Raw genomic sequence first — 27,860 nt, forward strand, 5'->3', positions numbered from 1 at the left:
AGGTTCGCAAAGCCATCTGAATGCCACTGAGTCCGGCAAAAAGATCATTGACTCAGTGCAAGCATTAATCAGAGACCTTCAACATTCCACTTCTCCTGCTGCTGGCTCTTCAATTCTTGAGACCACCCAGCTCTCCCAGGTCACTCAGCTTCTTAACGAAGTTAAGGGACTCAAGGATCTGCTGAACGTCGTCCTATCTTTCCAAGCCCAGCAAGCTAAGCAGGATTCCATTGCTAAGTTGGCAGAGATCCAGCTGACAACCGTTCAACATCTGAACTCTCTCCATCAACAAGTCCAGAAGTTGTCAACTGTGCACACTGACTATGCCACTTCCTCTGAACTCAAAATGCTCTTTGCTCAGCTTCATACTGAGCAACTTAAGACCAACGAGCAAATGGTATCATACAGTCAGTGCTCAGTAGAGCAAATTGGTGAGGCAGTAAGATTGCTTAATCTAAATAAGCAAGAGATGGATACTGACGCAATGAAGCAGAACGAGATGATGACTCTTGCACAACAGACCTTCAATCACATTCGTCATAACAACATCCAACGTCAGTATTACGACACAGCTCTCTTAAAAACCTTCCACCAAATCTTTGTTGGCCTTACTGAAGCTCTTATCTGGCAAGGCAAAGCTCAAGTATTCAGCGTCAATATGCTCAGTGCTACTGATCTCAAAGTACCCGAAGAGGTCTCAGCTGATGGAGTTGCCATTTTTTATGGCGTAAATGAAAGCGCTAAGCTGCTTAAAGAGCTATCCCAAGAACTGACACGCGCTGTATTAACTGACGCTTTCAGGCTCCCTGAAGTTGACAAAACGGGGGAGAAAGAACATGCAGCAAGAGCTCAACATGAGCGAAGTCAGTCATCGCAACACAAGAAAAAGAAATAGATAGACTAGCTCAGTATAGGCTAATACAGTTGTAATCTATTTGCCTTATCTATATATATGTTGCTGTGTAAATACTGACTTCTATCTATATATCATATTTGCATCTCTTATTCAAATCCTGAGTTATGATATATGTTATTAAGTACTGAGTCATTATGTATCTTCAATTAAATCAGCTATGTTTAATACTTGTAACATTTATTAACTAAATGATATGCTGATAATATGTTTGACATTGACCTATGTGTTTATAAACATTCTGATAAGAACTCATTGAACAACAAATTACTCAGCGCACTCTATATGACTAAACCTTCCGCTAAATACTGAGTAAATAGAATATGTTGATATAGCTGACCTATATCTGAAAACTGACCTTAGACTTACTCATTTAAACCTTTAAATGTTTTGAGTAAAACTAAGTCAGTAGCTCAACCCTTACGGGGGAGTTTGCTAAATTATACTAGGTCAACTATCATGGGGGAGCTCATACTGAGTTCCTTGCTGAATAGTTTTGCCAACATCAAAATGGGGGAGTTTGTTGAAACACCTTTCCACATAATTTTAATTTGACAAAATTGTTTAAGTATAATTTAAAATACATATTCTAAACACACTAAGTTTAAATGCTTTGATTTATTCTACTAATGTGTTTGTTCAATGTTGAGTTAAAACTGTTATAAGACATAAGGATTAAATGGCCCAAGCCCATTACGGAAGCTAAGGCCCAAGTCAAACAACTCAGTACACTCGGTCCGCGTTTGTCAAAACGTTACCGTTCTAAACAGAACGCAACTCAGCAAACGGAAGGATCTAGAAGACCTTCGGGAACAACTTCAAGATGAAGCTGCTGAGTAGTCTCGACAAAGCGTACAAGACAGCAGCTGGCATAGCAAAACTTCCAGACAAAGTATTTCCCTTTTTGGGCAAAGTTCAGACGACACAGTATGCTGTCCAGTTGACTTTACCATAAAAGGAGAGACAGTCTGCTGAGCTGACCGAGGACAGAAGATACACAATTCTGATTGGCCGAGAGCTCTGAGCAAGTCAGGATGACAACGACATGTAGCCGTTTCCCTCCAACGGTTATTTCGAAATTCGAAATGACCGATGCCCAGACGTCTCTATAAATAGTGCCATCACAAGCTTCACAACACACAGAACTTGATCAAGCAGTTACGCTGACCAAATTTCTACAAGTTCTGCAAGCAAAGAAGCAAAGCAAATTCTTACACTGCATTTCTTATATCTGTGTAAAAGTCTAGAGTGATTGTTAAATCGTCTAAAGTGTCTTAGCAAACCTTTGTATATGACAAAACACTTATCATTTCTAGAGATAGAAATGAGAGGCTGAGTACTCGGTTTTAGTACTCAGCGGGAGATTAGGATTGGGTAGAAGTATAGAGGAAGGTACTCTTGTCATACTCAATTGCTGATATTGTAAAAGGTTTGAGGCTCTACCTTTAAAGAGCTCAGTAGAGGATTTGAAATCTCGGAACGTGTTCCGGGGACAGGACGTAGGCTTAGAAGAAGCCGAACCTGGATAAATCTGCTGAGTGAAGTATTTCTTACCTTTAACTCCTTATTTATATTGCTTGCTTAAAATAACCAAAAACTGACCAAGTAAAGAGGTCAAGTTGAGTTGTGCGCGTTGAACGTCTAAGCTCAGGAATAGACTCTAAGTGCTATCTCCTGACTCAAGCTAAGAAACTGACCTAGTCACCTGTTGACTAAGCCAGTATCTTGATGTTTACTCAGCGCCGCTGTTCAAACCTTTTTCTTTAGAAAAGGAAGTCTGCCCTAATTGCGAAAAAGTTTAAATAGTTCCTAACCCCCCCCCCCCCTTGGAACTATACTTGCAACCTTACAAGGGACCAACACTCCTTACTCGGACCTTTCATCTCAACACCACCTCCTTAAAACCGGATCGTTACATAAACCATTCATCTCAACGCTTCCATCTTTTACAAATGCATAACGTAATCAATCAGATCTCACATCGAAAATGGAGATGAGTGACTCATGTCTAATTACAATTATACTCACAAACATGACTCAAACCTGCTATATTGTTATAAACACATTATATGACCCTCAACATGATATTAACGAACTTTTATATGATTATTGTTAACATATAAATCAAAAAATGACATAAAATATTTAAAAATAGTGTCATGTACTCCTACATTTTTAAAAGTCACTATTAACACACGTACATGGTATATAATTGGCCTAATACATCATCAGCTCCCTGGACTTGTCCGTACAAGTAGATTGACTTCCTAAAATTTGCAAGTGTCTCACCAGCTCTTTGAACTTGGTTATTTCGTCTCACCAACTTCCTGAACTTGTCCATAAAGGTACATTAACTCCCTAAACTTTATAAGTATTTCATCAACTCCCTAGACTTGCTTATTCCCTAATAACTAAATACAAAAATCTATTAAATCTAAATTCTAAAAATACATCCTCATCTATTCGAGAAGTAATTTTTTCTCTTCTCCTACCTTTCAACCTATTACAAGAGTTAGTGTTGCAAATTTGAGAGATCGAATGAATGAGGATTGAGAGTTAATATTATGGTTTTTGAATTTAGTTGTTAAGGAATAAGCAAGTTTAGGAAGTTGGTGAGATATTTATAAAGTTCAGGAGCTAATTTACTTTTATAGACAAGTTTAAGGAGTTGGTGATACGAAATAATCAAGTTCAAGAAGCTGGTGAGACACTTGCAAAGTTTAGGAAGTCAATCTACTTTTATGGACAACTTTAGTGAATTAGTGATGTATTAGGCTTATATAATTACATATGACCTGAAAACACGACACAAAATCGACACTAACCCGGTGTTGACACAAAAGTTTTTGGGTTGGATTAGAGTTTATTCATTTTAATACTAACCCGAAATTGATACGACACGAACACGACAATTTGCACCTCTATAACAAAGCAACAAAGTCTAAAAAAATCTCTATTTTATAGCAAAACTTGTCTACTAAAAGTTCATAACAAATTCCTCAACAATCTCATAGATTTCTCCTTTCTTAATCATGTTTTTTCTGAGACTATTCAAAGCCTGATAAATCTCAGTTGTTCTTGGGGAAGAACAATCCCCAGAAAAAAAAACATCAACCTTATTACTTACTTCAATCCAACTGAATCCAGGTGTCTTTTTCACTCCTTTTTCTTTCATACATGCTCTCAATTTTCCTGCTTTCTCCCACATTTCAGATTCTCCATAAAGATTCATCAGTTGAACATAGTTGCCCCCTTTGCTCGGCTCGATCCGCAACAACTTATCCGCAACCATTTCGCCAAGCTCTACATTCTGATGAGTCCTGCAAGAACATAACAAAGATAACCAGATACTCCTGCCAGGTTCAATTGGCATTTCTTCCACAAAAGTATAAGCATCGTTCACTAGACCGGCTCGCCCGAAAAGATCAACAATGTTCACATAATGCTCCATCTTTGGCTCAATTTTATATCTCCTTTTCATCAATTGGAAAAGATTCAAACCTTTGTCGACAAAACCGGAATGGTTGCAAGATGATAGAAGACACAGGAATGTAGCTCCGTCTGGTGTTATTTCGCAACTTGTCATCTCATCGAATAATCTCATTGCTTTCGGGCATTCTCCATGAGATCCGTAGCCCGAAATCATTGAATTCCATGTCACCAAGTTTTTCTCAGACATGTTTCGGAAAATATACTCAGCGTATTTCAGTAATCCGCATTTTATATACATGTCGATTAACGTATTCGACACTTGCAGATCGAATAGATTCTGAAGTGTTGGTGAGTGTCTTACCAAGTAGCCATGTATGCTTTTTCCTTTCAACAGGACGGAAGCTGAAGCAATAGCAACAAGGACACTAGTAATGGAAACAGAATCCGGATATAACCCGTGTTGTGTCATTTCGGAAAAGAGACCAATTGACATCTCCGGGAGGCTGTTCCGGGAGTAGCAAGATATCATAGAATTCCAAGCTACAAGATTTTTGGGGTGCATTGTAGAAAATACAGCTTCAGACCTGTCTGGAAAACCATATTTGGAGTACATATCTATTAAGGAACTCGCAACGAATGAATCGAATTCCAGTCCACTTTTAATAACAACTCCGTGCATCATGCAGCCTAAATCGGCATCTTCGAGTCCTGCACAGGCATTAATACTAACTGTCATAATATCAGAATCCGGTTTCACATCAGTACCTTCCATTGATCTGAAAATTTCTATTGCTTCCTTATACTTCCCATTCCGGCAAAAACCCGATATCATTGAGCTCCACGCAACCACATCCCTTTCTTTCATTGTACTGAATATCGAATAAGCATCTCTATCGTTCCCACATTTCGAGTACATTGTTAACAATGCACTTTGCACGGTAATAGTACCCGGTATAGGTCTTTTCACTAACTCTGTATGAACTAATCTCCCGAAATCATAAGCTTCAACTGCACTAACAGATGATAAAACATTCGAGACAGTAAACGAATCAGGCAGAATCTCACACAACCGCATTTGATTATAGATTTTTAAAGCATCATACGGGCATCCATTACCGAAATAAGCTGAAATCATCGCATTCCACACCTCAATTTTCTTATCAGCTACATTGTTAAAAACCCTTTCAGCATCTTCAATCAATTGACTCTTCGCATACATGGTAAGAAGCGAAGTACGGACATACGAATCATCCTCGAACCCGACCTTAATCACATCACAATGAACCTGCTTACCAAAACTCACAGATTCAATTTGACAACAAGCACTTAAAGTACTAGTAAATGAAGCTGAAACAAGTTTAACATCAGCTGCCTTAGCTAACGAAAACGATTTCAAGCTGTTTTCGCACAATCCGGTCTCCGAAAACCCTCGAATCATCACATTCCACACCACAACGTTGCTTTTATCTTTCAATTCTTCAAAAAAACAGCAAGCATCTCTAGGTCTGTAACAACTAAAATAAGCATCAATTAAAGCAGTACTCAAAAAAGAGTCACTGTTTAACATATTTCTAACTGCATAACCATGGATTTCCTTCCCTAAATCCCCAATTCTCACAGATAATAAGATACACAATGAGAAAGCATCAGGACTTATACCTAATGATTGCATACGATGAAATTGTTCAAACCCCTCTTTGAAATACCCAAATCGGAAATACCCGTCGATCATAGAGTTCCAAATGGCGAGTTCTCGGTCAGGAAATTTATCAAACACTTGGACTGCATCTTTCAGTGAGCCACATTTGACATACATGTTAAGAAGTGAAGCAGCAATGTAATGATCAGAGTGTAATCCGGTAGTGATGATTGTTGAATGAATTGTTTTTCCATAGTGAAGATTTGAAAGAGATGCGCAGACCTTGAGGAGAGAAGGGTAGCTGAATCTGGAGACGTTGAGAGGACTTCTGGAATATAATTGTAAGGCTTTTATGAGATTTCCTTTTAGGATTAAAGATTTGATTTCAGAATTTAGCAATGAGATCTTGGAATACATGTCTACATTTTTTACCCAAAATTTAATGAGTAAAGCTTAGAATTTTATAAGAACATGATTAGGAAAGTTGGGAAGTTCATGTAAAGAGACTAAAACCAGTGACTGATCCAGTTTCAGGGGTGTTTATGGTGATCTATGGGTGCTAAACTATGATAAAAACTCTTTTTCATTAACGTTTTGGTGTTTCGTGTCCATGTTCCGTTTCACTTAGCGTTTCCTAGTTACATTTTTTTTTAGAAATAACATTTTCCAATGTCGTTTCAGTTTGCGTTTCCGTACAATATAACTACTAAATCCATGTTTCTTTTAGTGTTTTACGTATTAAATAATATTAAAGTCTCATCATTTCTATAGAACCAACCTTATCTTGTAGTTACTCACGAGCTTATTCACAAACTTTACTCGCAAGCAACTTGTTAACTAACCTGTGAAAAACTCATTAATTATGTTCATTTGAAATTTCTGTAACACAAAACCATATAGTTATACTACGGTGTTTTACATTTCCACTGTTATAGAAATACTACTATTAAAAAAAAAATCTAATCAAGTTTGCTAAAGAGTATGTTCATGAGCATTCGCGAGCTTTCAAGCCGAGTTTCACAAATTGGTAGTGCCAATAGGTTGTTCACGAACTTTGCTCGCGAGCAATTTGTTAACTTAATTGCAAAAAAACTCATTAAGTATATTCATTTGAAATTTCTGTAACAAAAAACCACATATTATTATTAAAAAAACTCAAATCAAGTTTGCTCTCGAATGCGTTCATAAACATTATAATCAAACTTCATGAACCTAAAACCGAGCACGCTCGCAAGCTTTTGAGCCGAGTTTCATAGTGCTCAAACTCTGCACGTTTATAAATCGAGTCAAACACGGTCGAGCTTTTATCAAACTAAACGTTGAGCCGCTTATTAGGGGCTCAGCTCATTTTATACAGCCCTAGCCACAGAGAACATAGTGTAAAACATTAATGAAATGGATTTTAATCAGCTTATTTATTTTTCCAATCATTTACAATTTGAGAGAATTTCAGAAGAACCAAATTCAGGCATTAGGTTGAAGCCAAAACATCTAAAAAATGAAATGGATCGATTTCTTCGAATCAGCATGCTGCAATTTTTGTAGGATTATTTGAATGAGATTCTATCGAAAATGGTTTCGTCGGTAGTTTAAGTTCTTTTTTTTTAATTTAAGATGGAAGCTGGAATGGGAAAGGAGACCCCGAACATCCCAACTAAGTTGGCATCTTCCGTCTGTAGTTTAAGCTTTGTCCAGGAGATGCAGCACAATTTACGAAGAACAAAATTGATCTCCAGACCAAAGTTGGATCAGAATACTTCCAATTTGTTACACTTCTTCCACCTGAAACATAACAGTTATAGCTCAGACCATAGTTATCATAATGGTGCGATTCGCGATTCGAATCCTACCATTTGATTTGATTCAATGCTGTTTCGAGCCTGATTCAATGCTGTTTCGAGCCTGATATATAGGGTAAAGCTAAATTATAACAAAATCTTACTATTCGCGATTCAAATAGTACGATTCAGCTCTATGAATCAGCTCTATTCCGAACCGGATCTATAAGGCACATCTAAATTATAACATAATCGGATGTGAATTGTTGGAATTGGTGGTGAATCAGTCGAGTCGGCTGATTCCACCAATTCAGGAAATATGCTCTCTCTCGTGGTGCAACAATAGATGACCAGAAGCAAATTAACTTCATCACCGTTCACCAAAAACTTCAACAACACTAACTACTAAACTCACTCTCCTCTAGTTATCAACTCAAACTAGTTCCATTCCATCATTATCAAGTTGACAACAAGGCAAAAATATGAGTCAGAAACTCAAACTCTCCATCTCCACTAAGTTATCAAACCGAGTCCGATTTTTAAATTAGTTTTATTAGGATTGTATTTGCATTAAATTTGAAATTTAAGCACTGTTATTATAATTTTAGGATTCGAATAGTACGATTCGATTCAGCTCTATTTCGAGCCAGATCTATAGGACGAAGCTAAATTATAACAAAATTTTACGGTTTGCAATTCGAATCATGATTTGATTCGGCTCTATTTCGAGCCGGATCTTCATCATTGTTCATCAAAATCTTTAACAACACTAATTACTACTAGACTCACTCTTCTCTAGTCTAATTGTCATTTATCAAGTTATCAACTCAAACTAGTTCTGTTCCATCATTATCATGTTGATAACGAAGGCAAAAAAAAAAAAAAGTCACAAATTCAACTCTTCATCTCCACTAAGTTATTAAACAAAGTCCTGTTTTTTAATTAGTTTTATTACCATTGCATTTGCATTAGATTTGAATTTTAAGTACTTGGTTAATCTGATTTCTTTTTTACATTAAAATTGCATTTCTAGCTAATATTTAATAATGTTTTAAGTTCAACATGGTAAATATTTTAAGCTTAATGCATCCCTAATCTCTTGTACTTATTTAAAAATATCAATTGCCCTCCTATACTCTTAAAATGTTCTATTTACCCTCTGGATTTGTTTCAAGTGACCTATTAACCCCCAAAAATCCATGTGGCAGAGTAAAAGTTGAAATATGTACACCGAAGAAGTCCAGGGGCAAATAGATCACTTTAAGAAAGTTCGGGAGGCTATTAGGTACCTTTCAGAGAGTCAACAGGTCACCTTAAACAAATTTAAGGGGTAAATAAAACTTTTTCGAAGTACAAGGGGCAATTGACCTTTTTTGGCAAGTACAAAGGACTAAAGATATATTAAGCCAATATTTTATTTTTTATAATATTATGAATTTGAACTTAATCTTACCAATTCGATTCGATTCACGAGATATGATTCACAAAATGAGAATTTCGATGAATCGAATCTCGATTTGACAATTACGACTCAGACAGCCATTCAACAACTTCAAAAACAAAAGTGAAAATTTTAATTGACCTGCGGGAGTCTCATCAATTCAAGAACAGCCTTTTTTGGGGTTAGCTCATTGTCTATGATCCGAGCCACTGCTGTTAAAACTGGCATCTTAACATTATATTTCTGGGCTAATGCAATCACAGCCCCTGCAGTGGAGACACCTTCTGCTACCTACATTGCATAACACAACCATATAGATAAGACAAAATTGGCCAGCAAAAAGTATCAATTCTAGGAAGCAACGACACTGGTGCGGATGCAGGTGCAGGTGCGGCAAACAGCATTCTAAAAAAATATGAGACACAGATATGGTCAGGCCAAATTTATATATATATCATTAACTATAAATAACAACCATAATAAATCATTAATTCAACAAAAAGAAACATTTAATACTTTAAACTACCAAAAGAGGAGTGGCTGCTATATTCCTTTCATTAGCTTTTAATATTTCTTTTTTTATTAGGATTTTGTTTTATTTTTGTATATACCAACCTCTCTTTTTTGCAAAATTATTAAAAATATCCTCATATTCTACTTAATTAACTTAGAAACCGTGTCCCCAAAGTGTCCATGAAGAGTCCCCATTAAAAAATAAATAAAAAGAGGGAACACTTATTTTGGAGTGTCAGGTGCGTGAACCTCCTAGAAATGTTAGTGTCTAACACTCATACGTGAACCTTCTAGAAGTGTCCCCAGAGTGTCCATGTTAAAAAAGAAAAGAAAAAGAGGGGATACTTATTTTGGAGTGTCAGTGCATATCCCCGGAATTTCCGACACTCCGACATGAACCTCCTAGATGTGTCGGAGTGTCCAACACTCATACGTGAACCTCCTAGAAGTGTCCCCGGAGTGTCTCCATTAAAAAATAAAAGAAAAAAAGGGAACGCTTATTTTGGAGTTCGTGTGCATGTCCCCGAGTATCCCCAGAGTGTTCGGAGTGTCCGACACTCGTATGTGAACTTCCTAGAAGTGTCAGTGCTTCCTAGTATCAATCAATTATGCAGATGTTTTCAACCACCTGATTCATTGAAGCCAGTATGTCATCCAGCTTCTCTCCCGAACCAAGACGCATACCAACTGTTTTATTTCTTGATAGATTAACAAAACATGTAAGCATGATATCTCCTGTTCCTGAAAGACCAGTAATTGTTGCAGGCTTGGCACCCATCTTCAAAAATCAAAAGGAACTAACAAAATATTAGAAGAAAAAAGAAAACGGATGTTACAAACGTATAGTGGATCATTATCAATAAAAACAAGTAGACAATTATGGAATTGTAAGAAAATGATAATCAGCAAAGGAAAAGGCATGAATTGAGGATTTTAAATTCTCTTAAGGTTCTAAAAAACCGTAGGTGCTAGTCGGTGGATAGGGCCCTCGAGAATTAATTAGGATTAGTAAGAAAATTAATCGGATTTATATTTTTTATTTATTAATATATAAATTATTATATGAATACAATAAGAAAAACATGTGTTAAGCATGTAAAAATAATAATATAAAGGATAAATAAATTATTAGTCCCCTCCTTTTTACGCAACACACTGTTTAGCTCCACTATTTTGAAAAACACGTTATAAGGTCCCTATCCTTTGTCATTATTAACCATTTGGTCATTCTGTCTTTTTTTTTAGATTTTTAACCGTTATATTTGGCATAAACAGATAGAAAATAACAGAGTAACGTGATCATTTTGTATTGTAATATGGCTATCCTCAAAGTTAAGATATGTTCAGTTAAAAATCTAAAAAAAATAGACAAAAGAACCAAAGAGTTAATATTGATAAAAGATAGAGACATTAAAATGTGTTTTTCAAAATAGGGGGACTAAACAGTGTGATGGGTAAAAATGGGGACTAATAAATTATTTACCCTAATATAAAATAATTTTAATATAGAAAAACATGTATATTTGTGACATATATCCTCAAAAATACGCCAACAACAACATTTAAACAATAATATTATTGAAACAACTCAAACAAATATAATATAATATAATGTGCATAAGTAATATAATTCTCTAAAAATTATGAAACAATGTCCTTAAAGTGTTAAACAATATCATGGAAATAAATAGAGAACATAATTAATCAAAAATTATTTGAAAATAAAAACACAATTTACCCAAAACCATGCGACAATGTTCAAAAATGAATTATAGTAAAGAAAAAAAAATGTTTTTGTTTTTTGTTTTGACTGCCGCTCAGGCGACATCTAAGCGCCCTTCAGGCCGCCTAAGTACTACCTAAGCAGTCAAAAAACGGCCAAGGGTCTAAGTGGGAAAAATTAAAATAGATTCTCAACTTCTTTGAGCGCTCCAGATAGACTTTTTTTTTTATATATAACAGAGATGCAAAATGAAGTGGAATAAGAAATTCAGATAACGTTGTTGATTAGTTTTCCTTTTTTAGCAGCAAGAAATAAAATGACAAAAATCCAGAGCAGACATGGTAGTTCATGCAATTATATACAATTTTCCCTATAACTCTCAATTGGTTCCTTAAAGTTGGAAAAAAGAAATATATCACCAGACCTCATCAAATTATTAGCCAAATTTCACTAAGAAATATACTTAGTGAAACTCAATTTAGTCTATAAAGTTGGTGTCGGTGGCTCAGACTCAGAACAGCTGCAAAAACAGGAAAACTAAATTCCAAGCTACTATCACAAGAATGATTTGGCACTACTATATCTGGCAGGAATCCTCTATTGTATGGAGGCACTGCTCGTCGAAAGGAAACTGCAAGATGGGACTGATGATCCCTCGCTGTGACCCGATCGAGAAAGTTGGCATGAATGTGGGTGGCTCAGACGACCCCACAAGATGCAGAAACAGGGAAACTAAATCCCAAGCTATTAATATTATCAATGACAATATCAGTGTCTGATGCATCATCTTCTTCACAACTCGTCGAAGAGAAAGAGAAAGACGGGACTGTGAGTGAGAAAGGTGGTGTCTGTGGCTCAGACGAAGCTGCAGAAACAGGAAAACTAAATCCCAAGCAATTACCAATGGCAATATCACTGCCTGATGCCTCATCTTCTTCTTCACTACTCGTCGAAGAGAAAGACGGGACTGTGAGCCAGAAAGTTAGTGTCAGTGGCTCAGAAAAAGCTGCAGAAACCAAGGTATTATCCGGTAACATTGGTTTTGCACTGTACCATAATTAGTCAGGATCAAACTTTAGTACAAACAAATTCTAAAAGATGCTATGCATAAATGATACTCTCTCCATTCCTTTTTGTAAGTCATTCTAGCAAGTTAATGACTTATAAAAAGGAATGGAGGGAGTATTATTCATGCATAGCATCTTTTAGAATTTGTTTGTGCTCAAGTTTTAATCCTGACTAATTATGGTACAGGATTCTGCTTCGGAACAGAAGATTCCTCCGCCTACAACTTCCATTGCAAAACCAATGTTACCTGATAATAGCTTGGTTTTTGCAACTTCTTTTGAGCCACTGACACCAACTTTCTCGCTCACAGCCCCGTCTTTCTCTTTGACGAGTAGTGAAGAAGAAGATGAGGCATCAGACTAATATTGCCATCGGTAATAGCTTGGGATTTAGTTTCCCTGTTTCTGCAGCTTCGTCTGAGCCACAGACACCGTCTTTCTCACTCACAGTCCCGTCTTTCTCTTTCTCTTTGACGAGTTGTGAAGAAGATGATGCATCACATTGCCATTGATAATATTAATAGCTTGGGATTTAGTTTCCCTGTTTCTGCAGCTTCTGGGGTCATCTGAGCCACCGACACCCACATTCATGCCAACTTTCTCGATCGTTGGTCAGAGCAAGGGATCATCAGTCCCGTCTTGCAGTTCCCCTTCAAGGAGGGGTGCCTCCATGCAATACAGAACTCCTCCTAATATCCTGCCAGATATATAGTAGTGCCAAATCATTCCGAGTCTGAGCCACTGACACCAACTTTATGGACTGAATTGAGTTTCACTAAGTATGAACTGAGTTGAGTTTTTTTCGACTTTATAGAGTAAATTGGCCTGTGCTTTCACTTGATGGATCATAAAAAATGATGTCATCTTTGTGATTAATGATAGTAAGTTACAAAATAAGTAAGCTACAATAATTTAGCACTTGTAAACCATAAGTAAAGTCTATCTTCCACACTTTCTGAAATAAATGTTCTTGGACACAACCTTTGACATCATAGTTATTAAATGTACATGGCGCACTTAGGCGTTTAGAGTCCTGGAGCCTTGACGCATGACATGACGTATAGCGCACGCCAAAGCGACACAAGCCGTACTTAAAAGAAATTATAGAACTATAAAACTAAAATAAAAATGTTATGAATATTAAATCATGACAATATTCTTCATTATAAATAAATTCTAACATGCAATAAACTCCATATTCTAAATCTACAATTTAATTGTTCAAGTAAATACTAAATCCTAACTTAACTAAATAGCTAACTCTCATCAAGTCTCAAATGTATCACTCAAAGTGTGGTAAGTGGTGTTTCTTCTTTCTCTTCTTTTTTTTTCACTGCTATGCATTATTGCTTTTTTTCGTTGTAATTTTGTAACATTGCTTTTGTGTATGTCTTAAAATTCTTTGTTATTTTAGACACTAGATGTGTCTTTAATCTAATGTTGAGTACTAAACCTATATTTAACTTTTTTAAACCGTATTTAACTCTTTCCGAACCCTATTTAACTCTTTCAGAACCATCTTTCCACATAGGCATGCCATGGCGCGCCTTCTATCAACATGTCTAGGCACAAAAAGCGCACTTAACGCATGCCAGAGTGATAGCGCCTGTGGTGCTAGGCCTAGAGCCTTGTGCGCCATGTGCCAAAGGCGTGCCATGGTGTCGCTATTAATAGCCATGTTTGACAGCATTTTAGAACTATCATTAATAAACAGCTTTTGCATTCATGATCCATGTAATACGATCTCAAGTTTTCTTAAAATAAAGAGTAAATTATGTCTGCTCAGGATGTAGAAAAAACTGGCTAAACAAAAAATAAGAGGTACAACACCTTCGTAGCAAGCCATCGGATCTCCGAGCAACCCTGTGCAACAAGAGCAGCCATAGAATTATTACCGAGATTCATTCCTTCCACAATTCCAGCTGCAATGGCAAGCACATTTTTCAATGCACCCGCAATTTCCACTCCTGTGACATCACTGAATTTTATCAGAGGTTACAAAGTGAGCATATTCACCTGTATTTTGCATATTTTTTCTCAAATTTCCATGTATATAACCGTTAAGTGAAAAGAAAGGGATCTCCAAATTAGATATAAAAATGAGATGGCAATCTAAGCAACAATTTAATTGCCATATGTGGATTACTGCACACTTAACATAATTATACTACTTTATCAAAAGAAATTGTTCCATATATTCCAAGCACTATTATTAGAATCTTATCTTAGCAATTCGAATTGTACAATTCGATTTGATTCAGCTTTATTTCGAGCCGAATCTATAGTTCATATCTAAATTATCATAGAATCTTACTATTCAATTCGATTCAGCTCTATTTCGAGCCAGATCTTTATCACTATTCATCAAAAACTTCAACACCACTAACTACTAACTGACTCTCCTCTAGTTTGATTGTTATTCCCCAAGTTATCAACTCAAACTAGTTAGGATTCCATTATTCTCAAGTTGACATGATTTGTGATTTCTTCCATCTTCTTCACTAAGTTATTAAAAAGAGTCTGATTTGTGAATTAGTTTTATTAGGATTGTATTTGCATTAGATTTGAATTTGAAGTACTAGGTTGATATGATTTCTTTGTAACATTAAAATTGCATTCCCACACTAATATTTGATAATATTTTGAGTTCAACATGGTAGATATTTTATTTTTTATAATATTATGAATTTGAATTGAATCTTACGATGAATCATCATGAGTCATGATTCATAAAATGTGAATTCCGAGTCACGATCAAATCTCGATCACAAAGTCGGGATCTATCGAATAGCAAAGTAATCAGCTAATGTAATTGACTTGATGCACATGTTATACCTCGAAGTGCTGATTCTTAAATGAGAAGAAGCTAGTAGCTGTTGAGCAGCATTTGCCAATTTTTTGTCCTTAGATGCCACCACCATTGCTACAGATATAAAGGAAATGGAAAAAACGGAACATTCAATGACTGAAGAAATTAATGAACTACAAAAGTGCAAACATTACCTGTTGGCAACTTTTTCATTAATTCCAGTGCAAAAGAAGGTCCAGATAGCGCAACAAAAGGCTGGCGAGGATTCTTCAATGCCTGGGGAATAATTTGAGACATCACCCTTAATGTATTAAGCTCTAAGCCTTTGCTAAGAGATATAAAAGGCAAGCCAGGATCAACAAATTCTGCAATCCCTTCAAGCAATGATGAGCTGAACTGCAATAAAGTTTCAAAAATATATCCCCAAATCAGAATTATAATATAGACATCGGAACTTTATTTCTAAAACATATCCTTCAAACAGAAACAGAAAGGGAACTGATATGTACGCAGACACGAAAAACAGAAACGCTACTAAAGAGGAGTGTTTGTGCAACATAGCATGAGACAAACAAAGAGGAAGAATCAGAAGACCTGAACAGGCACAGCATGGAGGCAATAGTCTGCACCAAGTAGAGCAGCTTTAGGATCAGTGGTGGCAATTACATTATCCGGCAGCTTGTACTCCGAGAAGTATTTGCTGGTAGCAAGGAAGTTATACCAACGCTGAAGCTTATAAGTAAATAATAGTAGGGGAGTTAATACGGGTTGGTCACTGAATTTTGGTGTGTGTCTCAAAATGATCACCGAACTTCAATTTGTATCAATAAAATCATCCCACTTTGGTTTTTGTTTCAATAAAATCACTTCAGATAAAAAGGACTACTGGATTAAATGTAGTAATGTGTTTTTCTTTGTATTCGGATTTCACTACTATATTTGTTTTGGTGTTAACTACTGTTTTTGTTCTGCAAATTTCACTCACAATTTATTCCAATCAGCAAACTTGTGTTGATCATGGATGTAATAACAAGGATTTGGTGTCTCTGAAATTCCATCACTTGTTTGTATTCCGATTTCACAATTTATTAACTACTGTTTTTATTTTGCAAATTTCACTAGCAATCTATTCCAATTAGCAAACTTCTGTTGATCATGGATGCAATAACTAGGATTTGGTGTCTCTGAAATTCCAGCACTTATGTTTGTTTTGGTGTTAACTACTGTTTTTGTTTTGCAAATTCAAACTTCCGTTGATCATGAATGCAATACACAAGTTGGATGACTTTATTGAGAAAAATTAAAGTACAGTCACCATGTTGAGACAAACACCAGATTGAGTGATCAATATTGCATTTAACCCGAGTTAATACAGAGAAAGTAAGAACTGAAAAGTACCAATTAATGTGGTTTTCATTGATAGATTCACAGACTACAGAATCACGCAAAAGCATATGAACCTCCAAATCAGCCTTTCTATTAGCAACATGAGCAGCCATTGCAGTACCAAAGGATCCTCCCCCAAGCACCACTACCTACAAAGATATAAATCATCACATACAAAATTTCAAATCAAAACACCTTTCTCCGATTCTAGGGCACAAAATAAATTCAAAATAATAAATTCAATCGACGAAAAGTAAAGCGAGAGACCTTGTTAGTGCGTTCGAGAACATCAGTCCTGTTCCTAGAGCGCCAGAAATTGGACCAACGGACGAGCTTCTCCCAGGCTAATCTAACGACTTTCCGTCGATCACGAGAACGGTCAGGATACGTAGTCAGCGAATTGAGATCCGTAATTTTATCATCCGGGATGTTCGGAGGAACGGATGAAGCAGAGCAACTGATAGAAGTGGTTCTGGCGGAGGAAAAGAGTGAATGGTTGCCGTTGAAAAATGGCGGTGCTTCTAACAGCACTGCCATTGATTAGTATGTCGAGAAGTGAAGTAAGACGAATTTTGAGAAAGAATGAAAGAAAGGGAGGAGGTAGAAGAAGGAGGAGGAGGAGGGCGCGTGATTCTCGCTATCCCTGCCGCCATATCTATCTCGTCTATGAGTATCGTCTCACTTGTTCTTTGGCCCAATAGCAACATGGCCACGTGTCATCGGATTCTGGCCCAAACAAAGTTAACGGATTTCTGAAGGGAAATTACAAAACTGGGCCAAATTAAAGGTCAGTTTACATATTAAGACTCATTTGAAAACAATTTACATATCTAGACTGTTTTATTATGAATTACCCATAATACCTTTCATATATATATAACAATTTAGCCAAATTATCTTTCTTCTTTATCTCTCTCTTCCTTTCTTGAAGTTAGATTGGAATCTTTCGTTTTAATATATCAATCCAAGATCCAACATTTTCATATAAGTTATGTTAATTTCACATATATAAATCCCTTTGAACTTGTTAGTTTTGTGTTTTTGAAGTTAGAAATTTAAAAAATTTGTATTTGAAGTTAGTTTTGGATAACCCGGTACGCGGATCACAAACTGCGAAGATTGATTACATTCTGAACACATAACTACATTTGCAAATTCTGCGAATTCGTATATTTATGATATGCGATGACCGTTGTAGACACTGAGTCGGAGGACCTGTGACGAAAACCTGAAAACAAGACGGTTTAAGCGATTGATTCCGAAAGTTTTGAAAAACAAAAAAAAATATAAAGAATAACAAGCGTATAATAAGGAAAGAAAATTACGGCGGGTCGCTGTTGCCGGTAAGGTGGCTCGCGTATGCTTAGCGGCATGGCGCGGGTGCTTAGCGGCATCCGGCGCGCGGTCGACAATGGTCGAACGCCCGCTCGACGGCACAGGACGTGCGCTCGGCGTCCGTCGGACGCATGCGTCCAACCACGAGTGGCACGTTCTCGACGTCCGAGCAACGCCCGAGTCTGATAGCGCGGGGCACGCTCTCGTTGGCCACTGAGCGTGCGCACCCGACAGCGCGGGGCGCGCATTCGGCGGCCGCAACGTGTGAGCGTCCGACGGCGCGGAATGCGCGCTCGGCGGCCGCGGGGCGCGCGCGCCCGACAGAGCGAGGCACGCCTCGGGGGTCGTCGGGCGGGCGTCCAACCGCGTCGGACAAACGCCCAACGAGCGTTGGGCGAGCGCCCAACGTTGGTTGGGCGCTCGCCCAACAATGTTGGGCGGTAGCCCAACTTAGTGTTGGGCGGTAGCCCAACTTAGTGTTGGGCGGCCGCCCAACAAGCCTTGGGCGGCCGCCCAACGACTTTGGGCGACGCCCAATTTTACTTGGGCGTCGCCCAAAGTTCCGGGATCCGTTTCCCCATATAAGGGCACGGATCCCAATGCAAAGAGGAGGAGGATTTTCTTGGAGCCTGTCTCACTCTAAACATTTTTAGAGAGAGAGAGAATTTTTTTGAGAAAAATATTTTTTTTCTCAAAAATTTCAAATTTACTAAAGTTCAATTTTTACTAACAGAATATAAAAAAACGGAAGATCGTGGTTCGTGGAATCAATCGGCTTCGACTGTCAGATACCTAATTTAAGGTATTATCCGAAGACTAGACTCTCTTTATTTTATTTTATTTTATTTATCTTCTTCTTCTATTTATTTTTATGTTATAGTTTTCATTTATTTAGTTATTCATTTATTTTGTCACGTTTTATTTAATTAGCATATTTATTTAATTTTCGTTTCGTGTTGAATAAAATTCGGTTTTGTGTTAAAATAAAAAACCTCGTTTTGATATCCCAATACGAACTGTGATCCGATAAAAAGGTAGTTCGGGTATCGAAAACGTTGTAATTATAAGTTTTTAATTTAAAAAGAAATTTTCAAATAATGTTTTAAAATAAAAACATCGTTTTAGGAACTTCCGTTTTCGACTATGATCCATTTTTGGTAGTTCGGAAATCCAAAACGATTGAATCAGATTTAATTTAAAACTTTTGAATAAATCTGGAAAATATTGGAGTGCTGCTGTAATTTGCCATTTCTATCACTAAATGCTGTTTACCGACGGATTTTCCGTCGGTAAATCTGCTGGAATGTAAAAAATGCTGTTTTGGTCCCTGTTTCTTAACTTTTAAGCTTTTGGTCCTTTATATATATATGTATAGTTATGTAATATATACTTTTAAATTATTTTTAAATACTTTGTACATATATTTATTTAATGTGTCTATATATTATTTTCAATTAATTAGACTTAATAAAGTATATACATATATATAGATTTTTCTTCTCATTTCATTTAAGTTATATTGGGTCTTATTTTAAAATATTATTTATTTGGGTTTTTGAGGTAATTAATTAGTAGACATTTAGAGGATAATTAGGAGTCATTTTAATGTTTAATGTATATTTGGGAAAGTCATTTTCTATATATTACAATAGTCATTTTGGGATATAGAGTTTATTTTCTTATTAACAATGAATTTCGTTTATTATTTTACATGTTTATATTATTTTCTATATATTTAGTATCTTTCATTTTCATTATTATTTATATATTTAGCTATTGAGTAGCATCTTTTACTTGGTTTTCTAAAGTTATATGTATATCATTATTTTTAAATGAATGTATATATATATGCTTATATTATTTTCTTTATTCTTTGGGCCATTTAGGGGTCCATGTGTCAAATGGGCTTTATTTGGGAGTGAATTTTGGTTCAAATATGTTTATTATTGTAATTATAATAAGTAGAGAATCCATTAAGGAAAAAGGGGGAAAATAAATCACAAAAAGAGTTTTCAATTTAATTATTTAAATTAAAGATTTTTTAGAGATTCTTAATGTAAATAAATAGTGTTTTCTTGACATTTCAAATCGTTTCTTAAAACATCACGCTTTAAAACCTTAGTCCGTTCCAAACGACGGATTAAGCGAGCCTTGTAATTAAAATCGTTTTCATTGTAAATAACAGAGTTTTGAATCGTTTTCTTAAATGATTTGTACAAAATAAAATTGACTTGTATGTTTAACCACGTTTTCTTATCAAAGGTTTCTTTATCTCAATGTTTTCAAACACTCGAGTCGTTCCAACGGCGATTCGGGTAAACTTCATCAAACGGGGTTTTAAAACGCACTTAAATCGTTCCAACGGCGATTAAGGTGCGAACCATGTAAATAAACTCGTTTTGGGGGAATAAGTTAGTGTAGAATAAACACACGACATGACTTTTAAATACGGTTGTAAATAAATCACTTCTTTCGCCCCCCTCTCTGTGTATGTATAACATAAATGGGTGATTCTTTACTAATATGGCTTTTCAATAATATATGCTCAAAACGGTTTCAAAAAAAGAGAAAGAAAAGGGTTTCAAATGAATTTTAAACTTAAAGAAGTATACGATTAGTCCGTTATCGCCTAACATGCTGAGTAGGAGGCCGGTGGTTCATAACCGGGCGATGTCGGGGTCCCTAGTAGCCTTTCTCCGGAAAGGAGCTAGCCTTCTCGGCTCGTACCTAAGTTTCCCGAACCCACACCGGTCTCCCGCAAGGGATCGGTGTTCATTTTCCCATTCGTGGGTGGCGACTCTTCCATATCTCCGAGCTCCGGTCCTACCGAGCAGCTTGATTCCACGATTGGTTGCTATCGGCGCCAATCACCGCTTACGTCGCCATGAGGTTGTCCACCCCCCGGTCCGCCCGGGAGATTAGGCCGCGGCACCTCGTCTAACAACCGTGAATTCACAGTTTAATGATATGCGAAGATTGCGAAGTATATGTAATTTGTTTGCTTTGTTTGTTTTAGTACACTGTTTGACACTATCTTTTGGTTTTCTTGTTATTTATTTTTGGTAGCAGTATATTAACTGGCCATTTATTATGTGTGATCATGTGGAATGGCCAATTGAAAATCATTGGAAAAATCATGACTTACGAGTGGAGTGAATCGAAGTTGCTTCGGCTGTCAATGGAAATCAACTTTGAAATGCTTCAAGAGAGAGTATACACTTCTACACGTGTTGATTCAACATCATTTGAGGTATGTATGACTATGCAAACTACATACGGTCCAAACAAAGTTCCTGGGATAATAGTTCTGATTGCTGATTCAAGTGATGTTGAGTGTTTCATAGAGTATTGTCGGATGAATTCAAGCGATGTTATCCCACTATATGTTAATTTTGAATCACGAACAATCCAACCGCGAGCTATGAAGATAGAGAATGTTATTCAATCAAGTTGTGATGCCACCATTGAAGTGGACACAACCGCTGAAGTAGACACAACCATTGAAGTCCGAACTCATCGGCCAGGAAAAGAAAAGATCATTGATTTTAACCTTGCATCCAACCTTGATTTAGATGATATTAGCTCGAATCTGATTTTTTTTTCGGAAGAAACAACGTACGAAGAAGACATTTGGGGTCATTTTGACACCGAAGAAATGGTAAACGAAGAAACGGTAAATGATGAACAACATATCCCTCAGAAACAATCTCATCATGAAGTTATGTATCGGTAACTATATATGAGGCGGATGATGAATATAAAAGATAAGAAAGAGGACCGATCCATTTCGATGGCTCCCAGATATCCAAATTAATTGCATTTACCAAAATACAAATCCAAATTAATTCTCGACTAATTCAACCCGACTGACGTTTTTTACAACTTTGATCTCTAGGTGATTGGATGAGAAAGAAAAACAACAATCATGATGATCAGCATGGCCATATGCCAGGGCCATAGCCATAGCCAGGGGAGAAAATGGCTTGTTTTGTTGTGTCTTTCATAGCTAAAAGACATGGGAGTGGGAGAAGGGTGTACAAAGAGCTCTCCCGCATAGGACCTCAAATTTAAGGGGGCCCAATTTTTTTTTATTATACAAATTTAAATAAATTATTGTTATTTATTATTATGTGAAAAAATAAGTGAATGTTAATTTATCCAGAAAATTAACGCTCTAAGAGTCGTAAGGGGTCCAATTTTTTTTATTGTTATTACACAATATCTAATTTAATTATTTAATTATATTTATAATGCTAAAAAAAGTTAAAAGTATTTTGGTGTTTCATTTTATTTTATTTTTTGGTAACAAAGGAGGGCCGAGCCCAGAGCAAACAGAAAGAAAACTAAAAGTTGATATTCCGGCGTGTGGAACGTCCAAGCCGATCCACACTCAGAATATCCTGGAGGCCTACAGGAGGCACATCACACTCGTGACGACCCAAAGAACAAGATCCTGCAAAGTTCGCCATCCAGTCAGCAGCCTTATTACATTCTCTAAACACATGAACCAACCTAACCTCCCAACACCTCAAACGAAGCTCTTAACACTTCTTAATTGACCAGGCGTACGGATGGTGCACTCCGCTCAACCCTAGTATGACATCAAGGAGGGATTCATGCCTAAGTAAATGCCCCAAAGTTCAGCAAGCGTGGCCGTACAGACACCAAGATTAACCAAGAAACCACCTTTCCAATCTCCATGATGATCACGGATCAGGCCTCCTACTGAGGCATACCCGGAATTCCCTTTGCTAGCGCCATCAGAATTAATCTTCACCCATTCAGGTTCAGGGGGAAGCCAACTTATCCAGATTAGGCTCTTATCTGACCCGCCTTTAACATTAAGCAAAGCTTGCGCCTATTTGAGCTCCACAGCTCGGTCGGCAATGAACAAAGCCTTGTTATCCGGGGGTCTCTTATTTGAAAATATTCTCTCATTCCTCCATTTCCAGATCCACCAAACTCCTTGAGCAAAGATACTCGACCACGGTGCTCACCTAATAACCGTCTCCTGGTTCAGATTGGTCTGCAGCCAATCCGCCTCACTAATTCGGAAGAACAAGTAAATGCTTCGACTTGGGACCAGCTCGTACCAGACAGCCTTTGCTTCCCTATAGTCACGTAAAACATGGATCTGGGTCTCTACCTTCCCGCAAACCAGACACGCCGGAGAAGCAGCTAAGTGCTGTTTCCAACGGAGCTCGTTACAGAGAATTCGTCGATGAGCCACTAACCAGAAAAACGCACGCACTCTTTTCAGGGCAGCGAGATTCCAAATGAGTTTCCAGTCTTTTCTTTCCTCCATCTCAGATCTACACCGTTGTAAGCATCGCAGTCCCGATGCCACTGTATACGATCCAGACGTCAAAAACTGCCAATACCAATCATCTCCATCTGTTTTCTCAAGAAGAATGACTAGTGAAGCGAGCTCTAGCTGACTTGTGTTAGGCAGATACGGTTGGAGGCTATGCCAGTCCTAAGAATACCCTTGCCAAAAGTCAGCAACTTTCAGATTCATCAAACTTGCAGGGATTGGGTTGATGGCAAAATTAATTAACGGTTCAGAACCGCACCAGATATCCGTCCAGAAGCTAGTGGTCTTACCATCAAAGATAACCCTCCCTGAGAAGAGCAGCTCCAGCAATAATACCCTTCCAGGTAATTGATTGAGAAGCCCTGCTCATGAACATAGACATGTCATTCTGAGAAGCACAGTATTTTTTTCGCAGAATTTTAACCCAAAGAAGATCAGATCTTATTAGCATCTTCCATGAGAGCTTTCCTAACAAAGCCACATTAAACTCCCTGGAATTTCTCATTCCGAGCCCCCCTCGCTTCTTAGGAAGGCATGCCATCTGCCAGGAAATAAGGTGGATTTTCTTACTACTCGAAGATGACCACCATAGAAATTTCATGTTTTCAGAATCAAGCCGGGAGCAGATGCTGCTAGGAAGTAATGTTGATTGCATAGAATAGGCCGAAATTACGTTAGTTACCGATTTGATCAAAGTGATTCTTGCTGCAAAGGAAAGGTTCTTCGACTTCCACCCCGACAACCTGAGCATCACTTTATCTACAATGTGCTTATAAGTTTCCCTATTAACTCTCGAATGGATAAGGGGCATTCCAAGATAAGTTCCAAGATTCTTGGTTCGTTCAAACCCGAGAATGTCACAAATGCCACGACTCACCATGTTTGAAACATTAGGCGAAAAGAAGACTCACGATTTAGAAAGGCTGACCTTTTGACCAGAGCAATCGGCAAAGAAATTCACAATGTTCTTGATTGTCACAGCCTGGGGAATAGAAGCCTCAGCGCATATGATGATATCATCAGCGAAGAAAACATGGGATAAGGTAGGCCCAGCTCTCGATAACCTCAACGGCTTCCAATTTTGACAAGTGATCGCATCTTCAATCATATGATTCAAACGCTCTAAACACAGAACGAACAGGTAAGGTGACAGCGGGTCTCCTTGCCGGAGCCCACGAGTCGGAGTAAAGCTGGGAAGTTCTTCCCCATTCCAAATAACCCTCATTGAGGTTGCAGCAATGCAGTTCATAATAAGGGTAACCCGATTCTCTCCTAACCCCAGAAGTTCAAGAGTTTGACGGAGAAAATCCCAACTAATTCTGTCATAGGCTTTTTCGAGGTCAAGTTTGAGAATCATACCTCCAATGCGGCCTTTTTTCTGTCTCAGGGAATGGATAGCCTCTTGAACAAGGATCACATTATCAGTAATGTTCCTCCCCGAAATAAAGCTGCTTTGGGTAGGGCTGACAACACTACTCAAAAGGGGCTTTAATCTGTTAACAATGCATTTTGTAACAATCTTGTAAAGGACATTGCATAAGCTTATTGGGCGGAATTGGAAAATATATTCCGGGCATTGCACCTTGGGGATAACCGTAATTAAGGTTTCATTCAGCTCTGGCTTCAGGAACCCCGAGTTTAAGGCAAGTAGAGCCACATAACACATCTGTTGACCCATGAAATGCCACATTTTCTGAAAAACTCCAGCTTGGTAGCCATCAGGTCCAGGTGCTTTAAGCGGAGCCATCTCAAAAAGAGCATTTTTAATCTCAGAGGTATCAAAATTCAAAGCCAGTCTCTCCAGATCCTCTCTCGCAACATCTGGAAAGGAGGTCAGCGTGTGAAGTTCCGGTCTTTGGTCATCCTCTTCAGAGTAAAGATGGCTAAAATAGGTATGGACCAGCTCTTTAATCGTTGCAGCATTCCACGTCCACACCCCGTTCTCATCTCGAAGCCTTGCCACTTTATTTCGACGGCGTCTAATGAGCGTTGAAAGATGAAAGAAAGAGGTGTTACGATCTCCGAATACCAGCCATTTGACTCTAGACTTCTGGTACCAAAAAATTTCCTCCTGCTGTAGAATTACATCAATCTCCTCCTGAAGTTGTCGTTCCAATTTTAATAAGCCTCTTGTAACCCGATCAGCTAGAGCCTTCTGAACACCAGCTAGTCAACCAAAAGCCCCTTTTTTGCGGGTGGCAATGTGGCCAAAAATGTTCTAATTCCAATCCATCAGCCTCGGAGTCAAACGCTTCAGTTCTTCACAAATGTCGCTCTCAGGCTTCCAATCAGACATAAGAAATTTAGAGAAGCTTTCATGCATCAGCCAGGCAGCTTGGAAACGGAAGGGCCTCTGCACATCAGTGATTGGAGTAGTATAGTAAGAGATAAGGATTGGACAATGGTCAGACTTGTTCCGAGGTAAATGGCGTACTGCAGCCTCGGGGAACAAGAATGTCCAGCTAAAGTTGCATAACGCACGGTCAAGTCTGCAAGCCACCCTGGTTCTGGGGGAAGACCCTTTATACCAAGTGAAACGCAGGCCCTGAAACTCGAGGTCAATGAGATCCATACGGTTAATCCAATCAAAAAAGAAAGAACATCTGTCTAAGAGTCGTCTAGAGCCACCTTGCTTCTCTTCTGCCATTTTAATACAGTTGAAGTCTCCCAGTATCACCCATGGCCCAGTTACTTCCTTTTTGAGATTCACCATCTCATCAATGAACAATCTTTTGAAGCTCATTTGGGGACGCACATATACAAACGTAGCCTCAAAACATCTCCCCCGAGAAGCTTCATCCATCATACTAACCTTGGTGTGTAAAAACTGCCTATTCTCCCGTAAGATCGTAATGCTAACCCGATGACTGAGCCAAAACACCCAGATGCCTCCACTAAACCCCTCAGTTTCCACAATAGCAAAATTATCGAACTGGAGCTGCCGAGCAAAGGTCGTGGCTCGCGACCCCGGGAGCCTGGTCTCTAGAAGAACAAAGATATCAGGACAATGAACTCTAAGTAAATGTTTACAACTTCTCAGGAATTCAGTGCCCCCAGCACCGAAGCAATTCCAAGAAATAATACTCATCATAAAAATGAATAACAAGAACGGACTAGGCAACACCTAGAATTAACGTGGAGCTTAGGTAGCCCCGTTCACATTAGCCTTATCAAGGCTAGTCACTTTTGGATCGAGTGTCAATTGAGTCGTATCAAAACCCGTGGGATTCCCGTTATTCGAAGAATTCACCATTGCACCATCCTTCTCTATTATACGCAGACCACGCCCATCCGCAGGGGATTTCTCCTACCCTCCGATGCTATCAGCACGACTCCTCTTTGTGCGGTTTGTAATCCTATCATTGGCTTCCAAATCCACAGATGGATTAGCTACACCAAATTGAAGACTAGCAAATTTATTTTTGTTGGTGAAGTCCCTGAGAGTACTAGTAATACTAACTCCCGACGATTTCTTTCCATGTCGGCCTAAGCTAAGGGGGTGATTCTTTGACATGCTAGCTTTCGCTGAGAACACCTTAGAACCTGACATCTCCACATGTTTCCCTCTATCCGATTGTTTCGCTGTAGAGACAAAAGGAGGGTCAGTTCCGAACTTAGTTTAAATAGTATTAGGAGCTTTCATTTTGGTTTATGGTGTTGCTTCCCTCACCCCCACCCCTTGGGCTCTTAGTGCATAGCATCTTTTTAGCACCATCATCCATGGTCCGTAATCCTACACCTTTTCACCCTCAGCATTCTCAGCCACCGTCCTGTCTAGTTCTATATTACTCGAGATCAAACCTTCCTCAGCTTGAATGTTCACATTCGAAGGTTGACTAACAGGTGGGTCAGCAGGGAAGATACTAGGAAGGGAGCAGCTAGTTCTGGAGTGTCTATAACATCCACATCTTGTGCATGCCACGTGAAGTCCTTCGTATTCAACACGGTATGAAATTCCATTAATTTCAAACTCTGCAATCAGTGGCTTCAGTAAGTCTACTTCAATACACACCCTAGCAAATTTACCTCTCGATGCTTTAATAGTGTTTTGATCCACCTTGACTGCTTTGCCAATGGAACTTGCAACAGCCAAGATGAAATTTGCTTCATAGAACTATACAGGTAGATCAGGGAATCTAACCCACACAAGGGTCGATGCTATCGTAGCTGTTTCTGTAACAAAGTTCGATGACCAGGTTCGAACCGAGAGATAATGCCCCTGAATCATCTATGGTCCTTGTTGGATCACTCTTTCCCTGTCCTCCATGTCATGAAACTGTACAAGATGGAAGCCGTGTCCAACATCCATAATATCCACCTCACCATGCGGCTGCCAGAGTTCCAAGGCACGCTTACGTAGTGCAATATACCCCAAGTTCTTTCCCAAAATCTTAACAATAAGATCTGTTTTCCATGGTTCAGCCCATTCATCAAGTGTCTGGGATCTGATGGTAAAACTTGGTTTCAAAGGGTTAGCATACGATACCAGAACTGTACCATCCACAATCAA

At 38.1% G+C, this 27,860-nt stretch overlaps 2 protein-coding genes across 5 annotated transcripts; both read right to left on the reverse strand.

Moving 5' to 3' along the window:
- Positions 1-3,853: 3,853 nt before the first annotated feature.
- LOC136225911 (pentatricopeptide repeat-containing protein At2g40720) lies at positions 3,854-7,226 on the reverse strand. Its single transcript, XM_066014074.1, has one exon. The coding sequence runs from the start codon at positions 6,399-6,401 to the stop codon at positions 3,891-3,893; it is 2,511 nt and encodes an 836-aa protein (XP_065870146.1). The 5' UTR covers positions 6,402-7,226; the 3' UTR covers positions 3,854-3,890.
- A 145-nt stretch (positions 7,227-7,371) lies between these two features.
- Positions 7,372-17,359, reverse strand: LOC136225912 (glycerol-3-phosphate dehydrogenase [NAD(+)] 2, chloroplastic). 4 transcript variants are annotated; one of them, XM_066014075.1, is made up of 9 exons: positions 16,969-17,355; positions 16,714-16,850; positions 15,910-16,015; positions 15,510-15,711; positions 15,342-15,429; positions 14,337-14,484; positions 10,345-10,494; positions 9,345-9,494; positions 7,372-7,766 (listed from the first exon to the last, which is right to left on the reverse strand). In XM_066014075.1, the coding sequence occupies exons 1-9, from the start codon at positions 17,236-17,238 to the stop codon at positions 7,752-7,754; spliced, it is 1,266 nt and encodes a 421-aa protein (XP_065870147.1). In that variant the 5' UTR covers positions 17,239-17,355; the 3' UTR covers positions 7,372-7,751. The 4 variants fall into 4 exon arrangements, 3 of the variants coding, with proteins under 3 accessions (XP_065870147.1, XP_065870149.1, XP_065870148.1); XM_066014077.1 differs by lacking the exon at positions 10,345-10,494 and having other exon boundaries at positions 16,969-17,358; XM_066014076.1 differs by lacking the exon at positions 15,342-15,429 and having other exon boundaries at positions 14,337-14,473.
- Positions 17,360-27,860: the final 10,501 nt, after the last annotated feature.

This window comes from Euphorbia lathyris, chromosome 4 (assembly GCF_963576675.1).
Source record: "Euphorbia lathyris chromosome 4, ddEupLath1.1, whole genome shotgun sequence".
Lineage (NCBI taxonomy): Eukaryota > Viridiplantae > Streptophyta > Magnoliopsida > Malpighiales > Euphorbiaceae > Euphorbia > Euphorbia lathyris.